The sequence below is a fragment of the Panulirus ornatus genome, chromosome 42 (genome assembly GCF_036320965.1).
Source record: "Panulirus ornatus isolate Po-2019 chromosome 42, ASM3632096v1, whole genome shotgun sequence".
NCBI lineage: Eukaryota > Metazoa > Arthropoda > Malacostraca > Decapoda > Palinuridae > Panulirus > Panulirus ornatus.
Genome location: NC_092265.1, coordinates 13,490,634 through 13,513,221, shown reverse-complemented (window position 1 = coordinate 13,513,221; position 22,588 = coordinate 13,490,634). Strand labels below are relative to the sequence as shown.

Sequence of the window (22,588 nt, the reverse complement as noted above, 5' to 3'; positions counted from 1 at the left end):
TCACCAAACCACTCTCCATGACTCTCTCACTTTGCATACTACCCTCGACTAAAACACTGCATCTTCCACTATATCATCAAACACATTGAACAATTCTTCAAAATACTCACTCCAGCTCCTCTGCACTTTATCACTACACATTAAGCACTTCTTCAAAAATACTCATTCCATCTCCTCCTCACTTCATCACTACCTGTTACCACTTCCCCCTTTGCCCCCCTAATTGATGTTCCTGTTTGTTCTCTTGTCTTTCATACATTATTTACCTCCTTCCAAAACATCTTATTCTCCCAGAAGTTTTATGATATTCACTTGCACAACTCTCACTTGCCCTCTTTTTCAACCTTTGTACCTTCCTCTTGACCTCCTGCCACTTTCTCTTAAACATCTCTCAATCATTTGCACAACCCAAATGCCTCTCTTTCCTCTTTCACTAGCAACCTTACTTCTTCATCCCACCAATCACAACCCGTTCTAATCAGCCCATTTTACACCTTTTGCATGCAACATGCATCTCATGCACATGCCATCACTGTTTCCCTAAATACCTCCCATTCTTTACCCACTCCCCTTGCTTCATCTACTCTCATCTTTAGCTATCCTATGCTCCCTGATATTTCTTCACACAAGTGTCTTTTCCAAGCTTACTCACTCATCCCTCTCTTGTCCCTGACATCGTTTCCTCTTTTCAGAAAACCTCTAGAATTCATCCTTGCCTCCAAACAAGACAGTAATCAGACATCCCAACAGCTGCCCCCTCATCACATTTACATCCAAAAATCTCTCATTTACACACCTAATAATCAATATGTAATCCATTAATTCCCACTGGCCATCTCTCCTACTCACATACGTATATTTGTGTATATCCCTCTTTTCAAACCATGCATTTCCAATCACCGAACCTGTTTCAGCACTCAACTACACAAGCTATTCAAAAATTCCATCAACAATGCCCAATCCTCCATGTACCTTGATTACACCCTCAACTGCCACATTACTTATCTTCACATTTAAATCACCCATCACTAATACCCAGTCTCTTTACATCAAAACTAAAGACACACTCACTCAGCTTCTCCCAAAACACTTGCCTCTCATAATGTTTCTTCTTATAACCTGGTGCATAAGCACTAATAATCAACCATCTCTCCCCATCCACATTCAACTTTACCCATATCAATCTAGAATTTTACTTCCTTTCACTCTATCACACACTCCCACAAATCCTGATTCAGAAGCAGTGCTACTCCTTCCTTAGCTCTTCTACTCACACCAACCCCTGACTTTTCTCCTCAGACAATTCCAAACCATTATTCCCCTTAACACAGGAGTTTTGTTTCACTCAGAGCCAGAACATCCAGGTTTCTTTCCTCTTACATACTATCTATCTCTTTCATTTTAATTACATCCACACACATTAACACACCCCAGCCTGAGCCTTTGAGGAGGATGAACAATCCTGGCCAGTTGTCTTCTTCTGTTTCCTCTTTTAGAAACTGAAATACATATTTTTTTTTTCTAGCACCTTGCTCCTGCCTGCTTTAATCACCTTCTATGATATGCAGGGAATACTGAGGTAGAATTCTTTCTCCCCTACACCAAAGACAATAACATGATAATATTTTCCTTTCATACTATTTGCCATTTCCCGCGTCAGCGAGGTAGCGTTAAGAACAAAGGACTGGGCCCTTGAGGGAATATCATCACCTGGGCCCCTTCTCTGTTCCTTCTTTTGGAAAATTAAAAAAAAAAAGAGAGGGGAGGATTTCCAGCCACCCGCTCCCTCCCCTTTTAGTCACCTTCTATGACATGCAGGGAATACGTGGGAAGTATTCTTTCTCCCCTATCCCCAAGGATAAACATGATAATATATCTTTGCATTACTTCAATGTCAAAGAAGTTCGGTGTTTCCTGGCTTTGTCAGGAGGCATCTAGGACAATATATTGCAACAAGAAAATAAATACTGCCAAAATATTAAAAAGATATAAAATTATCCATCTCTTTTTTTTTTTTTCTTAATTTTCCAAAAGAAGGAACAGAGGGGGGGGCAGGTGAGGATATTCCAAAAAAGGCCCGGTCCTCTGTTCTTAACGCTACCTCGCTAACGCGGGAAATGGCGAATAGTTTAAAAGAAAGAAAAGAAGAAAATTATCCATACCACCATATCTGGTGTTATCCATCAGGTCTGCTAAATCAATAGGAATTGAAGCACCAGAAATAAGCATCTGTAATTCCCTCCAATCAAACATCTGCAGCCACTCAAGGGGCACCACATCAGCAACACCTGTGAATGAACACAGAAAAAATATGAAGTTACATAAAATATGTCATACTGGCAAATTATGCATGAGAGTAGTTTCACTTCCTTAACAGAAGTAAATACATTACAAAAAGGGAGAATGAACTAACCAAGGTTAATTCAATTACTGGATACAATGGAAGCAATGAAACCAAAGAGACTTATATGACAATCTAATAAATTCACAGTAAATGTAAGGCCTGGAAAACTAACAGAAACACTAAATGTATTGGTCAGAAACCATTTTGAGCTCATAACGTTTTTTGCTACTGAAAAAAGAAACAAACAATAAAAACAAATGAAATCAGAAAATTTATATATGGAAAAAAAAGAAAAAAGCAGAAACTTGTCACAAGAACCTCTTCAAACTGGTTTAACATAACTAGTGATGTCTTGCAGGGCATCTTGATCCATGGAAATAGCCTGTTAGATGGACCTGAATCATGAGACAGAGCAACAGTACCTATATATTACCAATAGAAAATTTTGCCATGAGGCACGGATAGCAAATAGTGCTTACCACATGTCACAATAGTGTTATTCTCTTCTGCCAGGCACATTACTAAGATAACACCTTAGTAACGGCCATTTGTCTTGTCCTCACTTAAAGATTAAGAACTCCTAGCAAGTTTTCCATTTCACTGAGCAAAACCTCATTCTCTCCATCTCAAATATTTTTGTTTAGTGCCTTTCCATGGGATGCTTGCAGAATTAACTGCTATGTCTCTTCCAATAAAGAAACTGAAATGGATAATTTGTATAGAACAGTTGGGAATATATAGAAAGATACAGTGAAGAATGAAGACGCAAGTATATGTTATGTGAAAAAACAATACAAAAGACAAAGATGAAGGTCTTGTAGGATGGCAGATGATTGGAAAGTATAGGAGAAATCTATCAATATAGTTAAACATACAAGGAAAAGAGGGAGACTAGAGAAGAGATGGATAGATGCACTGAGAAGAATGATTAAGGCTATATATATTTCACATAAAGAGAATGAATGAGGAAAGACTGACAAAGCAGATATATGCATCAGAGGTGGAGGGAACAAGAAGCAGAGACCAAACTGGAGGTGGAAAGACAGAGTGAAAAAGATTTTGAGCAATTGGAGCCTGAGCATACAGGAGGGTGAGGTGTGTGCAAGGAAAAGAGTGAATTGGAACGATGTGGTATAACAGGGTCGACGTGCTGTCAATGGACTGAACCAGGGCATGTGAAGCGTCTGGGGTAAACCATGGAAAGGTCTGTGGGGCATGAATTTGAATAGGGAGCTGCAGTTTCAGAGCATTACACATGAAAGCTAGAGACTGAATGTGAACAAATGTGGCCTTTTTTTGTCTGTTTTCCAGGCACTACCTCACTGAAGCTGGGGTAACAATGCTATTTCCTGCGTGGCAGGGTTGCGACAAGAATGGATGAAGGCGAGCAAGTACGAATATGTCCATGTGTATACATGTATATGTCTGTGTATATGTGTGTGTATATGTATGTGTATGTTGATATGTATATGTGTGTGTATGGGCATTTATGTATATATGTGTATATGAGTGGATGGCCATTCTTCATTCGTTTCCTGGTGCTACCTTGCTGATGCAGGAAACAACGATTAAATATAATGAATAAGAAATAAATATAACTTCACAGTACCATAACTTCAAGCAAGTCATCAGATCAATCGAGAAGAGTAATGATCCCAGAACAGAACCTTGTGGCACTCTGCTTGTCACATGAACCCATTTGGAAAAGGCTTCTTTGACATGCATCCTTCGTTCACTTTTACAGTAAATACATTGGTACATTTGTGCATTTGTCTGAACTTCCATGCATAATTTCAGTCATTTTATTTGTATCTGTCACTTTATTCAATTTCCCACCCATTCACTCACATACATGGTTTCTTCACCCAAGATTAAATGCTTTTTCTGGTTTTGTCCAGATATTATCCTTTACCCTCCATTACATCGAGAATATGTAACATGGTTTCTTCACCCAAGATTAAATGCTTTTTCTGGTTTTGTCCAGATAGTATCCTTTACCCTCCATTACATCGAGAATATGTAACCATTCTAGTCATTTTCAACAAACCATAGCTTAATTCTGTAACCAACAGAAGTGCTGATTTTCCCGTTGTTACTATACCTGTTTGCTCAAAAGATTACTAGACAAAACACTTAAAATCTTTCATAAGACATGTAATAAGACTCAATCAAGGTACCTTTCTTGAAAGCCTGAATTTGTTTGGCAATTTGCTTGTTTAGTTTGTAGTCTGCCATTCGGTAGATGTACTCTATCCGGTTTTCATTTGTCACAGCTATATTGGAACCATTTGGAATTAATTCTTCAATCTGAAAATAAAAAATACAGTAATAATAATGACTAATCATGGCAAATATGTACAGTAATTACATTAATAATAATATTCTTTCATTAACTAGTTGTTTTTACCATCTTAGGCATAATAGTAAGGTAGTGTCAGGAACAAATGAACAAGAGCCTCATTTGAACCTATCCACTCTCTAGCTGTTGAATACAATGTACTGAACCTAGAATCTACAATCAACAGCCTAGCCCTACAGACCGTTTCATATTCTTTGGTTCAACCCCTTGACAGCACATCACCTCCACAAACCACATGAATCCAATCCATTCTACCTAATGCATGCCTTTCACCCTCCTGAATGCTTAGGCCTTGGTATTCCAAAGCCTCCTTCACTTTATTTTCCTATCTTCCTTCTCGGTCTCTTCGTTAATGTCATGATGATTCCAGAATAAGGAAAATGATAGGATTAAATCAAAATCATATTCATAAAAAACCCTAGATCCAATCTAAAAATGGGCAGAAGTGAACCTAGCAACAACTTTCAGTCAATCATAAGGAATGTCGGAGATTTTTGTTCATTAAAAGAATATGGGGTTTAACCCTATAACATGCAAGACCCTTAATTTTCTCCATTTATAACTGTGAACTGAGTATCTCTCATGAGATATCAGCTCTCTAAAGAGTATAGCTCATGAAGCCAGCCAAATCTACCAGATGGGATCAAAGGTCAATAGGTACTAGTCATGTTGCATGTGAATCTATATAGAGATCCAGGGTAATTGAGCAGTAAGTATCTACTACAGTAGTTGTACTGTGGGTATGGAGGGTCTTGAGATATGCTGAACTAGGGTTTGTAATGCTGTAGGGATGGGTGGTGTCAAGAGCACTAAGAAAGGATAATTCATATGTCTGGGGAGCACGGTTTCAAATGGGTGTATGTTTGGAAGCATGGCATTGAAGATCGAGTTGGAAGTGCAGTTATATGTAGGGGAGGATCTGTAAGTAAAGGCTCCTGAAACAGGATGCAAGGGTATGCTTTCTATTTTTATTTGCAGGTTGGTGGTTAGTAATGGAATGGTTTGGAGTTCCATAAAAGAGAGTAGATCTGTAAGTAAAGGCTGCTGAAACAGGATGCAAAATATGCTTTCTACATTTATTTGCAGGTAAGTGGTTAGTTTTAGAGTGGTTTGGAGTCCCATAAAAGATAGTAGTAACTCTCTAAGCCGGAAGGTAAGGTAAGATAATACAACTTTCTAGGTACTGCCTTAAATCTGGGTTTATAATGAGGTTTAAAATCTTGAAAAAGAGGAAAATGAAAACAGAAGGTATAAAGCGACTATACCCTGTAAACTGAGATAAAATAAATATGAAGTTTGTTACAATCCCATTAAACATCTATTACAAGATTATGATAAGCCTCAAGTGACATTTACAGAGAGATCACCATGAAAATAAAGCCAATATCAGGTAAGCTTTGATCTAACAGCTGGTAGCAAAATATCAGTAGGAACCATTCAGTGACATAACAACAGTTAATGGCAACATGTGAAAAGCCTTTTCTATGTTAAGATAAAGCTTACTCACAGCAATCTAATCAGCTTCTTTGGTTTATAATTATGTAGACTAATCTGAGATCACTGTCCATGAAGCATGATTTTCTTGTCCACTTCAAAATATATTCCCAAAACTGTAGTTTTTCACAAGATTCTCCAAATCCTAACATTATTTCCCTTCCTGTCCTCTTCTCCTTATCACACTTTTTTGTGCCAATGTGTCTTCTATCTATCCATCTATCTATATCTCTGATGCCTGTTCCAGGTGGAACTCCCTCAAAGGGGTGGCCATGGCAAGAGAGTCTCCAAAACTAAAGAACTCCAGTGCTGCTTCTCAGCCTTTAGTGCCTCACCCTGAACAGGCCACTGGCAGAGGGAAAGTCTAGTGCAATGTTTGCAAAGGCTCCTACCTAATGCTCCCAGTGACCACATCTATCTAATGCTCCTACCGACTACTTCTATCTAATGGTAAGAGGAGTAGATGTCTTGTGTGTGTATATGTCAGCGTTTCCAAAGCATCACAAACACAATAGTAAAAAGAATTCAAAAATATGCATAGCTACTCACGTTACATACAAATGCATTTTATATTCTTCTAATCAAAAAGGGCATGCTTTACAGCACATGACAAGTATATGTTTAGGATGTCTTCCTCAAGGATTTCTGCATCAAATATCTTTCAGTGTAAAAGATAATGTACAAGGACAGACCCTTTCCCTGACTGTTCTTTTACAAGTCTATAATACTCCAGTATGTCACTGCTGGCACAGTCAGGAAATCCCCAAAAGTAACATTCACTATCCAATGGCCTTCCATTAAAATGAATTGCTTATTAACTAAAGTAATATAACTTACAGTGTTCTGCCCTAAATCAGAATTGAGAACAGTAAAATCTAGGCCAAGGTCTTGAACATCTCCTTGATAAGTCTTGAGGGACAGTAAATTGCGACAAAGCTCTGGATCAAGGGAATCGAGGTGATGAAACTCAACAGATGATGATGATCGACCCAACAGCTTGGATACAAAAAATCCAGCCAATGGGACTTCCACTAGCAAATTCTCATACAATGCCTGTAAGGGACAAATTTTGTTATACACTGGGGTTTTTATGTTCTTTTACATACGCACACATCAAACTGCACTCAAACCAGTTTCATTTATATCTCAATACCTTTTCCCTGCATGAAAAATATTAGTAATTATTGATCAAATTAGACCCATGTAATTTTTTTTAATATGTATTTGCAATTTCCCGCATTAGCGAGGCAGCATCAAGAACAAATGACTTAGCCTTTGAGGGTAAATCCTTATGTGGCCCCCTTCTCTGCTTGTTCTTTTGGAAAAGTAAAACAAGAAGAGAGGATTTTCAGCCCCTCACTCCTATCCCTTTTAGTCACCTTCTACGACATGGAGGGAATACATGGGCAGTATTCTTTCTCCCCTATCCCCAGGGATTATACTATATATATCATGTACATGGAAATATGAAAATCAAATGAAATCTAGAAGCCCAAAATCATAACAACACTGATCAATAAAACAACATCTTCACATGAATATGACTAAGTATAACCATTAAAAGGAAAGAATTCTACACTGCATTATAAAGCTGACACAACAATTTTTCTTTTTTCATACCTGAAAGTAGCAAGAATAGTTGACAAAGACTAGAGGAAAAAGTCCTCTTTTGGCTCCTTCTTTGGGAAAGTAATGATAAAGGAGAGGATTTTTAGTTCCTTACTCCTGTCCCTTTCAGTTACCTTGTACAACATGCAGGAGGTGGGAGAGAAGTATTCTTTCTCCCCTACCCCCAGGAATGAAAATAAATACAGAAAATTATTCCAAGGAATGAAAATAAATACAGAAAAGATAAACAATTAATTCTATCTTATTTATGAAGACTCTTCCACATACCCTAGACTCACCTTCCCTAACATTCGTCCTACAAAATAATAATGTGTCTGGTAATCTTCAGCTATAAGGTGTGCTCCAGGATTTGGATATAGGGTATTTTCACGTGTCAAGAGGAAGAATCCTCGTGTCGGATCAAAGGCAGTCTTCAACAACTCAGACAAAAACTCGCGAAAAATTCCACCTCCATCTATCCCAACTTCATCTAAGCCAACAGCATTCAATAGACGGATTCTCATACGCAGACGTAAGTTGGGTTCTGTAGGCATAATTTTCATTATGTAGTAAAAAAATCTGTTATGAAAGTAGCTTTACATAATAATTATAGAAGAAAAAATCCTAATAATGCTCATAAGGAATCGATGCTATTCTACCATATATTTAAATAAAATGTCCAAGGGCCTACACATGTTCACCATATCAACATTTAAGTTTATATAAAAACAGCTTATTCAAGGACAAAAAATGTAGATTTGAATAAAAAATATAACATGCATACTGACGTATTAATATGATCAAGCAGGTCCAGACAGACGCATGATGATGTAACTGATATGTTCTAAGTATTCTACTTCTCAGCAGACTAATAATATTAACTTAATTTATCAAAATGATCTGATTATCAAGAATTTGTTTTCAAAAATATACACACAGGTTTCATCCATCCCTTTACTAAGCAAAAAAATAAATCATAATTCAATGTGTTATGAATCTCTAAGACCATAGCATATCATAAGAATGATGGATGAATATAATAAAACGACAAGACATGGTCGATGTATGCAGCATGCATAAAATTAAGAAGTTGTATGATTGTAGAAAATGTTCGAGATGGGGCTCCACAACCCTGTACAGTACAAATGCATAATTATAGGTAATTATAAATGTTACCTATTGATAAATACATAAAGGGTGAACACAAACACATGCAGAGACAAGATTTGGGGCCCCATGAGTAGAACATCCTACCTATACTGCACAAATAGGTAATGAAGAGCATCTTTGCAGACACACACAAACATATTTATTTATTTATCATACTTTGTCCCTGTCTCCTGCATTAGCAAGGTAGCGCAAGGAAACCCACCCACATACGCATGTATATACATACACATCCACACACGCACATATACATACCTATACATTTCAAAATATACATATATATAAATACACACATATAAATATATACACAGGTACATAATTCATACTTGCTGCCTTTATTCATTCCCTTTGCCACCCGCCACACATGAAATGACAACTCCCTCCCCACACAGCGCGTGACAGAGCGCCAGGAAAAGACCACAAAGGCCACATTCGTTCAGAAAGGCCACATTCATTCACACTCAGTCTCTAGCTGTCATGTATAATGCACCGAAACCATAGCTCCCTTTACATATCCAGGCACCACAGAACTTTCCATGGTTTACCCCACACGCTTCACATGCCCTGGTTCAATCCACTGACAGCACGTCGACCCTGGTATACCACATCATTCCAATTCACTCTATTCCTTGCACGCCTTTCACCCTCCTCCATGTTCAGGCCCCGATCGCTCAAAATCTTTTTCACTCCATCCTTCCACATCCAATTAGGTCTCCCACTTCTCATTCCCTCCACCTCTGACACATATATCCTCTTTGTCAATCTTTCCTCCCTCATTCTCTCCATGCAACCAAACCATTTCAAAACACCCTCTTCTGCTCTCTCAACCACATTCTTTTTATTACCACACATCTCCCTTACCCTTTCATTACTTATTGATCAAACCACCTCACACCACATATTGTCCTCAAACATCTCATTTCCAACACATCATCCCTCCTCTGCACTACCCTATCTATAGCCCACGCCTCGCAGCCATATAATATTGTTGGAACCACTATTCCTTCAAACATACCCATTTTTGCTTTCCGAGATCATGTTCTCGCCTTCGACACATTTTTCAACACTACCAGAACTTTCACCACCTCCCCCATAAGCATACTAAAAACTAAATCACACCACATCCACACAAAAACACACAGATCCACAAAGCCATGCATTAACACATTTCATTTTTTTTAGTTACCATTACTTGGAGACAGTTTATCAAAAGCATCTTCATATATATGAGTTCTTCTTATTGTTACACTTATCATGGGTCCCTCGTTGAAGTCTGCACGCATCTGACTCATATTTCTATTACGAGCAACTAAGGTACTAAAGACCTGTGTGCGGGACTCAAAAGGAATGACGAACGGAATTTCTTGCAAAATAGTGGCTCGACGCTGCTCTGTGATGGACAGCGGGGGACCCTCAGTTTCTGTGGATGCAAAAATATTCATGGAGTTCACTAGATATGAAGACTCTATTGCTGTGGCCACCCCCTTGAGGGAGTTCCAGTTGGTAACAGGCACCAGAGATACAGAAAGATGGATAAAGTAACTGTCTATATCATACTGCCTATTCCAAAATCAGGAGCAAAGTTATGCAAGCAAAATTTCCTCCAACATTTGACTACTGCAACTCTTTGTGTCAAAGACCTAACAATAACAACACCCGAAATACTTACTAGAGAATTCTGCATGTCAGTCTAGCTACAACATGAGTGAAGTAATAACCAACTGCTTGCTCTAAAAAATAAGCTGAAAGTTTAATACCCCTTAAACTAATAAAATGGATAAAAAAAGGAAAATATTACAACAGAAAAACCTGTCACTACCCAAGAGGTCAAGTTTAAAATGGCATGTTAATAGTCACTTAGTTCTTTAATGATTAATATTCTATTAATTTCTTATTATTACTGTACATTGTTTTTAAGTTCAGTAATACTTTGTTTGCACCTATTTGCTGTTTCCTATGTTAGCAGAGCACTTGTGCTTGCTTGTCTATTTCTATTTAAAAACCTGAGCTTTACCTTCGTCTTGGAAGGAACCACTGGTACATCCTACCCTCAAGAAGGGTAACTGTTCTAACCCCTCTAGCTACTGTCCTGTTGCTTTGGCATCTACAATTTCCAAAGTCTTTGAATCCCTCCTCAACCCCCATATCCTCAGACATCTTGAATCTCACAATCTTCTCAGTGATTACCAGTATGAATTTCATAAGGCAAGATCCACTGATGATATTCTTTCCTATCTTACTTATGTCTGGTCATCACCTCTAAAAGTTTCTGGGTAATCCTATGTACTTGTCCTTGACATATCCAAAGCTTGTGACAGGATGTGGCATTGGGGTCTCATCTCTAAGTTTCCCTCCCTCAATTTTCTCCCTTGTATCAAGCTTCCTCACTGGCTGATCAATGTCTGTAGTTGTTGATGGATCAGCCTCTCCCCCTTTCTCCATCAACAGCAGTGTCCCTCAAGGTTCTGACCTATCACCTACACCTTTTCTCCTTTTTATCAATTATTTCCTTTCTTTTACAAATAACCAAACGCACTCATAAACTGATGACTCAACATTGCATTCCTATACATCCTTTTATTCCGCTCCTTTTCTCACTCAATATGCAACTCATCTTGGCACAACTTCCTTAATAAACTTGGACAAGATATCTCAGTGGGATAGAAGAAAACTGGTCAAGTCTAACTCCTTCAAGACCCAGTTTCTACCCATCTTTCAATACGAAATTCTTCACAACTTTCCTCTCTCCTTTGATGGTTCTGTAATTCCATCTCTTTATTTGGTATTACTTTAACAACCACTATCTTGGAAACCCCTTATTATGAAAATAGCAATTCTGCCTTATAAAAACTAAGAATCCTGTTTGGATGTCAAAATTTCTTTTCTTCAAAACACCTGCTCCTTTTATGAAAAGGATTGAACTGTCCTTGTGTAGAGTACTGCTCTCACTTTTAGGGTCGTTCTAACTCTTCATCCTCACTTGGCAAAGTTGAATTGAGATCAGTCAGACTTATAAACTCTCCTAAGCTAACTTCAAAACTTGATCCACTTGCCCTTTGCCATAATGTTGGTTCACTTTCACTCTTCTGTAGGCATTTCTTTGTTTTTGTTCCCAAGAGCTGGATTCTTGAGTGCCTACACCACAAGCTAGATAATGCAATACTCAGAATGCTGCTGCATTGCACAATTACTGTGTGGGTTGTTCTGATAACTATTTCTTTCCTAACACCATGAAGCTTTGAAACTTCTCTCTCATGTCTTTCCCAATAACTGACCTAGCATATTTCAAAACACAAGCTTTCACTTCCTCCAAAGCTAATAAATACTTTCCCTTCTCTTTTCTTTTCATTTTATTAACCTCTGTATATCAACTAAGACACTTCTTCCATGACTTCCTTCACTTAGCTCAGCTATCATCTAGACTCTAATTACCCAACTAAACAAGTGAGGTTTGTGTGCAACCTAGTGCAACCAGAGGTCAATGATGCATCAAGAAGAAGTGGAGAATCTAAATACAAGTTTCAACTGTTTTTCAAGTCAGCAGCCCTAAAAATCAGCCTGCACATGTAAGCAGTGTACTTTTCCTGTTCTTTAACATTCAAATATATTCAAACAGGGTATATTTTCTTACGATGTAATAAGAATAACATCAGAATTTCTAATCTTACCTCATTTTTATATATTATACTTTGTCGCTGTCTCCCGCGTTTGCGAGGTAGCGCAAGGAAAGAGACGAAAGAAATGGCCCAACCCCCCCCATACACATGTATATACATACGTCCACACACGCAAATATACATACCTACACAGCTTTCCATGGTTTACCCCAGTCGCTTCACATGCCTTGATTCAATCCACTGACAGCACGTCAACCCCTGTATACCACATCGCTCCAATTCACTCTATTCCTTGCCCTCCTTTCACCCTCCTGCATGTTCAGGCCCCGATCACACAAAATCTTTTTCACTCCATCTTTCCACCTCCAATTTGGTCTCCCTCTTCTCCTCGTTCCCTCCACCTCCGACACATATATCCTCTTGGTCAATCTTTCCTCACTCATTCTCTCCATGTGCCCAAACCACTTCAAAACACCCTCTTCTGCTCTCTCAACCATGCTCTTTTTATTTCCACACATCTCTCTTACCCTTACGTTACTCACTCGATCAAACCACCTCACACCACACATTGTCCTCAAACATCTCATTTCCAGCACATCCATCCTCCTGTGCACAACTCTATCCATAGCCCACGCCTCGCAACCATACAACATTGTTGGAACCACTATTCCTTCAAACATACCCATTTTTGCTTTCCGAGATAATGTTCTCGACTTCCACACATTCTTCAAGGCCCCCAGAATTTTCGCCCCCTCCCCCACCCTATGATCCACTTCCGCTTCCATGGTTCCATCCGCTGCCAGATCCACTCCCAGATATCTAAAACACTTCACTTCCTCCAGTTTTTCTCCATTCAAACTCACCTCCCAATTGACTTGACCCTCAACCCTACTGTACCTAATAACCTTGCTCTTATTCACATTTACTCTTAACTTTCTTCTTTCACACACTTTACCAAACTCAGTCACCAGCTTCTGCAGTTTCTCACATGAATCAGCCACCAGCGCTGTATCATCAGCGAACAACAACTGACTCACTTCCCAAGCTCTCTCATCCCCAACAGACTTCATACTTGCCCCTCTTTCCAAAACTCTTGCATTTACGTCCCTAACAACCCCATCCATAAACAAATTAAACAACCATGGAGACATCACACACCCCTGCCGCAAACCTACATTCGCTGAGAACCAATCACTTTCCTCTCTTCCTACACGTACACATGCCTTACATCCTTGATAAAAACTTTTCACTGCTTCTAACAACTTTCCTCCCACACCATATATTCTTAATACCTTCCACAGAGCATCTCTATCAACTCTATCATATGCCTTCTCCAGATCCATAAATGCTACATATAAATCCATTTGCTTTTCTAACATACATTCTTCAAAGCAAACACCTGATCCACACATCCTCTACCACTTCTGAAACCACACTGCTCTTCCCCGATCTGATGCTCTGTACATGCCTTCACCCTCTCAATCAATACCCTCCCATATAATTTACCAGGAATACTCAACAAACTTATACCTCTGTAATTTGAGCACTCACTCTTATCCCCTTTGCCTTTGTACAATGGCACTATGCACGCATTCCGCCAATCCTCAGGCACCTCACCATGAGTCATACATACATTAAATAACCTTACCAACCAGTCAACAATACAGTCACCCCCTTTTTTAATAAATTCCACTGCAATACCATCCAAACCTGCTGCCTTGCCGGCTTTCATCTTCCGCAAAGCTTTCACTACCTCTTCTCTGTTTACCAAATAATTTTCCCTAACCCTCTCACCTCTTACCTCATGTATCATAAAATTCTGAATTCAAAACATACTTAACTTCTATGAAAGAAATCTGATCAGTTTCATTTCAGCAAAATATAAAACCAAGGAAAGAGAAACCTTCAAACTAAAGACTGGTAATAAAGTATTTTTAGTAAATACTTATGTAGTCACTTTAAAACTGAACCTTACACTAATATAGAGTTTTCTCATGAAAAAGTAATTCTTATCATTACTACCTCTTACCTAATTCATCTCTAGTAAGCCACCTCTGTGGCATAAACAGTCGTCTCTGTCTTCGGCTGGGGCGTGATACAAAGGAAACTGTCTTACAGTTACCTAAGGGCAATGAAACACGAGTACTCAACCAGTGACCTTCAGGACAGAACATACGCCTTGTGTCCCGCAGATGTATCTGTCGAACTACTCCAACACATACCTACCAAATAAGAAAAATACTGAATAAGAGAGAACTATATGAGGGTAATGGTCAATACAGTAAAAAGGTTTGTAAAGGCACAATGGTATTGGCACAGGATGAGAATGGATATGAAACTATACATAAAATGAAAATAGGTACATTGTAACCAATCCATACCCAGTGCAACCTCTCCAACTAGCAAACATCTTACATGTACATCTTCTCATGTACCTTGCACAATCCAACACTTTCTAATGTACCCAATTTTACAAGGAAAAAATTGAGATGCTAAGTACAAGTAAAAGTGGTATCAATATGGAAGAACATGCAAATGTAGCAATTGTAACAATTAAAGAAGATTGTACATGAATCATCCAGAAGCACAGTTAGAAGGGAAATATCAGATACAGACAGACTAGTAGAGAAAAAATACTTGCAACATAATATCATCAGATATGCAAATGCTCAAACTACAGATGTATAAGTCTACTGAGTATACTTAGTCTGGTTTATGAGATAAGAAAGCAGCATCTACAAAACATCTGACTGGGAGGAGCAGTGTTGCTTCAGCAGAGGTAGAATTTGAATGGACCAAGTGTTTACTTTGAAGTATGAATGAAAAATATGAGAAATAAACCTAATAACTGCTTTATGTTGAAAATGCATTTCTGGATAACAGAACTTAGCAGAATCACTATACAACAAACCCATCTTACCAAATCATTCAATGGGATAAAGGTAGGCATTACATTCCTGAGAAGAATTCTCAGCCTAACTTTCACACAAAAAATAAATAAATTGCCAGCGTACAATACAGGTACATTATCAATCTATCTATCCAAATACAAAATAAAGCCTGATATGCTGTTTTCAGTTATGAATACAGTACAGTGAGTACAATCATGTTAAAATAATAATGATCTTTAATGTAGAAACTCAAATTTGGCACTTGTTTTCCATAACTTCCCCACAGCAACTAACTAATAGTCATTGTTATGCTGCATGGTGCACATTAGAGGCATTGTACATTGACTAGCTCAGAAACTGAGGAACAAGTTTCATAATTTCTTTGTCAGAAACATTTCAGTCATCAAGCAGTCATTCAAAAAGAGATTTCCCTCTTCTTTGTACTGCACCTGCTAACAATGGTGTAGTTACACCGTCTTTGAAGGATGCCATATGAAGTGAGTAACGGTAGGCCTTGTGCAAATTTGCATTTTTGATCCTTTCAATGAGGCACTGACTCTGCATGTTAGAGATAGGATCTTAGAGCATCTCTCTAGCTTTTAACACATAACTGTTCAAATGAACTTAGGAAAGTCTCTCCTGTACACAAGAAATGAAAAAAGAAAAATATTTTTCCTGAGGATGGAGAGAAAGATTACTTCCCTTATATTCCCTGCGTGTCGTAGAAGGTGACTAAAAGGGAAGTGAGCATGGGGCTGGAAATCCTCCCCTCCCATTTTTTTTTTTTTCCCAAAAGAAAGAACAGAGAAGGGGGGCAAGTGAGGATATTCCCTCCAAGGCTCAGTCCTCTGTTCTTGACGCTACCTCGCTGATGCAGGAAATGTATAATATTCATAAGTAAACTAATAAAAAAGCTAAAGTTTCCTTTATATTGGTTTAGAAAACCTTTAAATAAACTGCACTGTGACAACTGGAAGTAGTGCAACCTTGGCCTGCAGGAACTTCTGAAAGGGAAGTCCCGTGTAACACCAGAACTCTTTCTCAGAAAGGGGACCTCAGGCAATTCTATCTATTTATCTTTATGACAACTGTTCCCTCTGAGAACTCCCTCAAGGGAAAGGCCATGGCAAAAGTCTCCATCACTGGTGAACTTCTGGGCTGCTTCTTGCCCTTTGGTGACTCATCCTTAACAGGATAATGTTGGAGGGCAACTCTTGTGCAGTGTTTCCAGAGGCTCCAACCAAATGTTCAAACTGAGCACTTCTATCTAATGTGTCGACCTAATGTTTCCACTTAAAGTTCTAACCTACTACATCTCCCTAACGTCTCTACTTTATGCTCAAGCCTAATGTTCCTACCTAATACTACTATCTATTGTTCTTACCATTTTGCCAAAAGGAAGGGCTAGCACATCACACTCACTGTACAAATATCTAATTACAAAGAATGTGTTGTGAGTTATGTGTTATTAAGTGTTATGTGTGACAAGAAGAGACTGTATGTTTGAGGACAGAATGCCAGTAGTCCATGTGTGGGAGAGGGAGAAAGAAAAGGCAGTTCCCTAGGTCAGAGGAGAGCATCTTGACAACTAGTGAAGCATTGGCTCACTAAACAGCTGTCACTAACTCTTCCAATACCCAAGCAGGTAGTACCAGTTACATACTTCCCTGATCAGTGGTTGCCTGTCAGCCAACTACAACCTACCTTGGGCAATCACATATAAATAAAAATATCCATCTACCTTACAACTGCCCCAGGGTCTTTTCTAAGAAAGGATCCTAGTATTACCCAGAACTTCCTATCCAATAGATCCCACAGCCTGAGGCTCCTGTAGTCCAAAGCTGTACAACTTCCAGTAGCAAGGAAATGATGGACTCTGAGCGAGAAGATCTTTGATGAGAATGTACTTCCCGTGATAAAGCCTTAAAAAAGGTGAATTTTCATTTGCAGTATAACTGCATGCAAGCAGAGTCCAATAATACCAAAAAATAAACATATAAATGTTCTACTTCCAAATGAAAGAATCTCAAGGGTGAGGGGTATGAATGGTTTAGGAATGTCTTAGGGGAGAAGGGTTAATGAGGGGCAAAGGAAAAAGCTACGGAAGGAGGACTTCTGCTGCAGAAGGGGTTGTAGGAATGTGTGAAAAAGTGTTTAGAGGTGAGCTCTAGAATGATGTGGGTAAAAGTGAAAGTAGATTATGAGAAATGGGTGATTGCTAGTGCTTATCCCTGACCATGAGAAGTAAGATGAAGAGAGGAGAGTGTTTTGGGGGCAGCCAAGTGCATCAGTAGTTTTAATACAAGAGATCAGGGATTAGGGATGAGTGATTTGAATGTAAAAATGAGTATTATGACAGCTGAGAGTATGACTAGAGGGGCATGGGGTATTCAGTGATGTGAAAAGAAACAGTAGAAAGGTTCTGGAGTTCTGTGCTGGAAAAAAGACTAGTGTTTAGGAATAACTGGTGTAAAAAGAGGGACAACCAGAAGTATACATGGAATAGAAAAGATGGTAAGTGGGCTTCCTTGGATTATGTACTTACTAATAGGCATGCAAAAGAGAGACTCCTGGATGTGAAAAAGCTGAGAAAAGCAGGCGGAGGGACATCTGATCATTACCTGGTGAGATTTGTAGAGGCTTTCAAAACCATGAAATTATTTGGGTGAAAAGAGAGTGTGAAGAATTACCAAGAGAGATTGAGAGAATGGCAAAAGGAAAGAGTAAATGAAGCTAGGGAAGAGGGTGAGGAATGGGAGGTGTTTAAGGAATGAGTATTGGCATGTGTAAGAGAAGTGTATGGTATGCGGAGGATGGGAGGTAGGCAGGTGAGGACAGAGGACAAATGGAAACATCAGTAAAGGGGGTAAATGAGGAAGTGGTACCAGGCAGAAATGAAGTGAAGAGGAGATGGAGTGATTACTGTGAATGCTGCTGAATGTGTTTGATGACAAGGTGGCACAGACAGGGTGTTTGGGTCAGGAAAGTCTGAGAAGTGAGAAAGTCAAAGCAAGTGGCATGGTGAAAAGATATGAGATGGTGAAAGCATTGCATAAGATCAAATGTAGCAAGCAGCTAAAGTGGACTGGTATTGAATTGGATTTCTTAAAGATGGTGGTGCCAGTGTTGTTGATTGGTTAGTTAGTATTTTCAGCGTGTGTATGGATTATGTTTAGGTGCATGAGGATTGGCACACTGCCTGTACAGTGCCACTGCTAGAAGGTAAGGGGAAAAAAGGCTAATATTCAGATGGGGATAGGGGAGAAAGAATACTTCCCACGTATTCCTTGCGTGTCGTAGAAGGCGACTAAAAGGGGAGGGAGCGGGGGGCTGGAAATCTTCCCCTCTCATTTTTTTTTCAATTTTCCAAAGGAAGGAACAGAGAAGGGGGCCGGGTGAGGATGTTTCCTCAGAGGCCCAGTCCTCTGTTCTTAACGCTACCTCGCTGAGGCGGGAAATGGCGAATAGTATGAAAAAAAAAAAAAAAAATGTTTGTCGTTGAGTGTACCTGGTAAGTTGCATGGAAGAGTGCTGATTTAAGAGGGTGGTGGTATGCACAGATCATCAGAATGGGGAAGAATAATATGGTTTCAGGAGTGGTAAAGACTGTGTAGATCAGGTGATTACTTTAAAGAATTTGTGTGAGAAATAATCAGAGACTGAAGGATTCGCATGTGGCATTCATATATTTGGAGAAAGAGTATGATTGGGTTGATAGAGATGCTCTGTGGAAGGTGCTGGGAATATATGTAGTGGGAGGAAAGCTATTAGAAGAGTTTTTATGAAGACAGTAAAGCATGAATGGCAAGTAGGCAGAGAATAGGGAGATTGGTTCCAGGTGAAGGTGTGTCTGCAGCAAGGGAGTGTGATGTAATCATGGATATATATTCTGTCTATGGATGGAGTGGTCAGGGAAGTGAATGTGGTAGTCTGGACAGAGAGGCAGGCATGCAGTCTGTCCACAGTCTGTTCTTATGGATAACATGTCTTAGTTCAGTAATAATGATCAGAGTTACTGGGAAAATTGAATGTTTATGAGTTATATTTAAAAATGTGAAATCTAGACATCCTACTGCTCCTTACATGCTTATATGCCTTATACCATATACAACTGAAGTTATACTTACGTACTTAAGTAACTATAAATACAAAGTTTATAAATAGAAAAATGTAAGATTTTCCAATGGACAAATCCTGGTTGCATTCAAACTCAAGAGATGTTACAAAACAGACAACTCAAAAGAAATCCTGGCAAAAATCACAAAAAATTTATGGTAGTTACTTTATAATTATGAAAAACTTGACAGACAGAGGGATAACAGACATCAATGGATAATAGCAAAATGAAAGATGAGGGACAGTTAGACCTCTGGTCCTGGTGAGCTAAAATCATGTACTAAAACTGGTGTCCTATGGTAGCCAAAGATTCTTTGCTGGTTCATACCTTGAAGCAGTGAGCCCACATAGTTTTATATGATGTGTCTGTGATGGCTGACATTCGCATGTCTGGATGAGCAAGCTCAACCAATCCAACACACACATCCCGGAGACTAGCTGACATCTTCACAAGCTCATCCACAGAAAATGGAAACTGGTTCTGAGAAACTTGTACACTGTGTTGCTCATGTGATTCACCTAAAAACATTAAAATCTCAATTTACCACACCCATAAACATTACCCTGCATTTTTATGCCCTCCAGTATATTCATGCACCCTGTTCCTCTTCAACAAAAAAATTCAAAGGAATCTGTATAAAAATTCAGTACAGGTTAAGCATCAATCCAAAAATCCAAAATGTTCCAAAATCTGAATTGTTTTGAGTGGTGACACGACATTACAAGTAGAAACTTCCAGACCTGATCTCACTTGCCCATGCTGGGCTCTGATACTCTGTTGGTGCTAGTTTGTTACAAACCATCGTCACCGCCAGACCTACAAACAAGCATTACTCACTGTGTTTTTTGCATATTCTCTGCTCTGTGGTATGAAGATATTGTTGAAAATATCAAAAAGGTCTGCAGATACCCCAGTAGGTAAGAGTGAAATATCTGAAACCATTCTGAATCAAGGTGATCATGATAATAGAGACGATGAAGATGACTTTGTTGGTGTAAATGTATGATGTACTTATTGAAAGACTAAAGCAGCATGTATTCATAACAGAACAAGAAATTAAGTCAGTTTATATAATCAAAGAAAGACTTCTAAGACAAAAACCATGTTAATGAGGCAGATGACTCTGGAGGATACATCTAAAAAAAGCCATCCAGCAGAATGCCTCGTCATCCCTATAGAACCCACTTCCTGATCCCTCAACTTCTGATGTTCTTTCTCATGATGATGTCAACAGTGATGTACTCTTCCCCTCAAGTTTCTCAGGCCATATGTAGTTCTAGTATTTGTTGCTGCATTTATCTTCTTTTGTAAGAAGTTCTTTTGGTAAGTGCAAAACATTACTTTTATGTGAAATTTGAATTTTATCTCCACCTAAAATGCCATGTCTGAGCATAACATGATCAACAACAGTATTGCATTGAAATTTTCCTCCCACTTAGTTTTCATTACATTTGCAGCTACCTGTAATTATTGTAAATCAAATGCTTATTTGTTTTCATATCTCAAATAAAACCTGGAAAATAAAATGCACTGTACTGTAACATCTTAATCAAAACACAGTATTGTAGGTGGAAACCAAAAACCTGCAGTTATTTGTTATTATTCAACAGCTGATACAGGTATTCTGCTGATGCCACTATGCTGCTTAGTTACCCTAAACACATTATTTTTCATTGTATTACTGTTATTTCATATCTTTTTACTGTTAAGTACTTATGTGTGAATAAGTGTAAGAGAATTATTGCTTATCAGCAGTATACAAATTCAGAGTCAGGAATGAAGGTAATGCCAAACAACCACAGATTCTCCACATAGGTGGCTGAGGTTGTGACACCTTAGCTTTCTGATGGTTCAGTGTTACACAAACTTTGTTTCATGCAAAAATTATTAAAAATACTGCACAAATTAACTTCAAGCTATGTATATAAGGTGTATACGAAACATAAATCTATGTTGTGTTTAGACTTGGTTCCCATTCCCAAGATATCTCATTATGTATATGCAAATATTCCAAAATCTGAAACACTTCTGGTCCCAGGCATTTCAGATAAGGATACTCAACCTACATCAACAATTATTAACATATTCTGTACTTTTTCTTTTCTCTAATTTCTATTAGACACACCTTGGTCTCTTAAAAACTCAGAGTCATGAAGTGTGGACAGAACAGCCGTGAGTGTGGCACAGAAGGTAGCCAACAAGGGTACCAAGGTATCACGTTCATGTGGAGCCAATGGAGAGCCACGCGCTAACACCTGCAGTAAGGGTGGTCCTCGCATACCTGAGGAATGAACACAGCATTAAAAGTTATAAAATGTTTAATATGTTATGGCTGCCATACCAAAAAATAAATGTTTGGAAACTTTAATAGACAGAAATATACAAAGAAGTGTGGTGGCAAGTGTATTATGACTCAGAACTGACCAGGGTATGCTGAAATAGTTTGATCATAAGGCATATGGATAGGATAAGAAAAAAAAGACTAAGAAGATCTATTTGTCAGAAGTGGGAGGAAGGAAGAGGGAAGACCAAGAAGGAAATGTACAGATGGAGTAATAGATGCTTAGGGGTATCCCAGTTTGAAAATTAAGGAGGGTGAGATGCATGCAAAGGACAATAAATTGCACTGATGTGATATATCGGAGGCAGCATGGTGCAATCAAGGTAAAATATGGAACAGTCTGTGGTGCACAGCTATGGATAATTGACTCCTGTTTGGTGCATTATACATGACAGCTTGACAGTAGATTTGTGCACAAAAGCAAGGTTATTAGGATTAGCAGGACAGAGAGACAGCTTATTTGAAGTGAGTTAGAACGAAAAAAAAATGGAGGAAGTGAAGTGTTTTAGATACCTGGGAGTGGATATGGCAGCAAATAGAACCATGGAAATGGAAACATATCATAGGGCGGATAAGATAGCAAAGGTTCTCGGAGCATTGAGGAATGTGTGGAAAGAGAGGTCTATGAGGAATCTGTGGAAAGAGAGGTC

At 38.7% G+C, this 22,588-nt stretch overlaps 1 protein-coding gene across 1 annotated transcript in view; it reads right to left on the bottom strand.

Moving 5' to 3' along the window:
• The window catches only part of LOC139761923 (ubiquitin-protein ligase E3C), a 79,829-nt gene that overhangs the window by 8,398 nt on the left and 48,843 nt on the right, over positions 1–22,588 (bottom strand). The window contains exons 11-18 of the mRNA XM_071686575.1: positions 21,723–21,878; positions 19,925–20,115; positions 14,619–14,811; positions 10,159–10,392; positions 8,105–8,349; positions 7,035–7,250; positions 4,522–4,651; positions 2,163–2,288 (exon numbers count right to left, since the gene is read on the bottom strand). Of these exons, the coding sequence (XP_071542676.1) occupies positions 2,163–2,288; positions 4,522–4,651; positions 7,035–7,250; positions 8,105–8,349; positions 10,159–10,392; positions 14,619–14,811; positions 19,925–20,115; positions 21,723–21,878 (1,491 nt within the window). The remainder of the gene's footprint in view (positions 1–2,162; positions 2,289–4,521; positions 4,652–7,034; positions 7,251–8,104; positions 8,350–10,158; positions 10,393–14,618; positions 14,812–19,924; positions 20,116–21,722; positions 21,879–22,588) is intronic.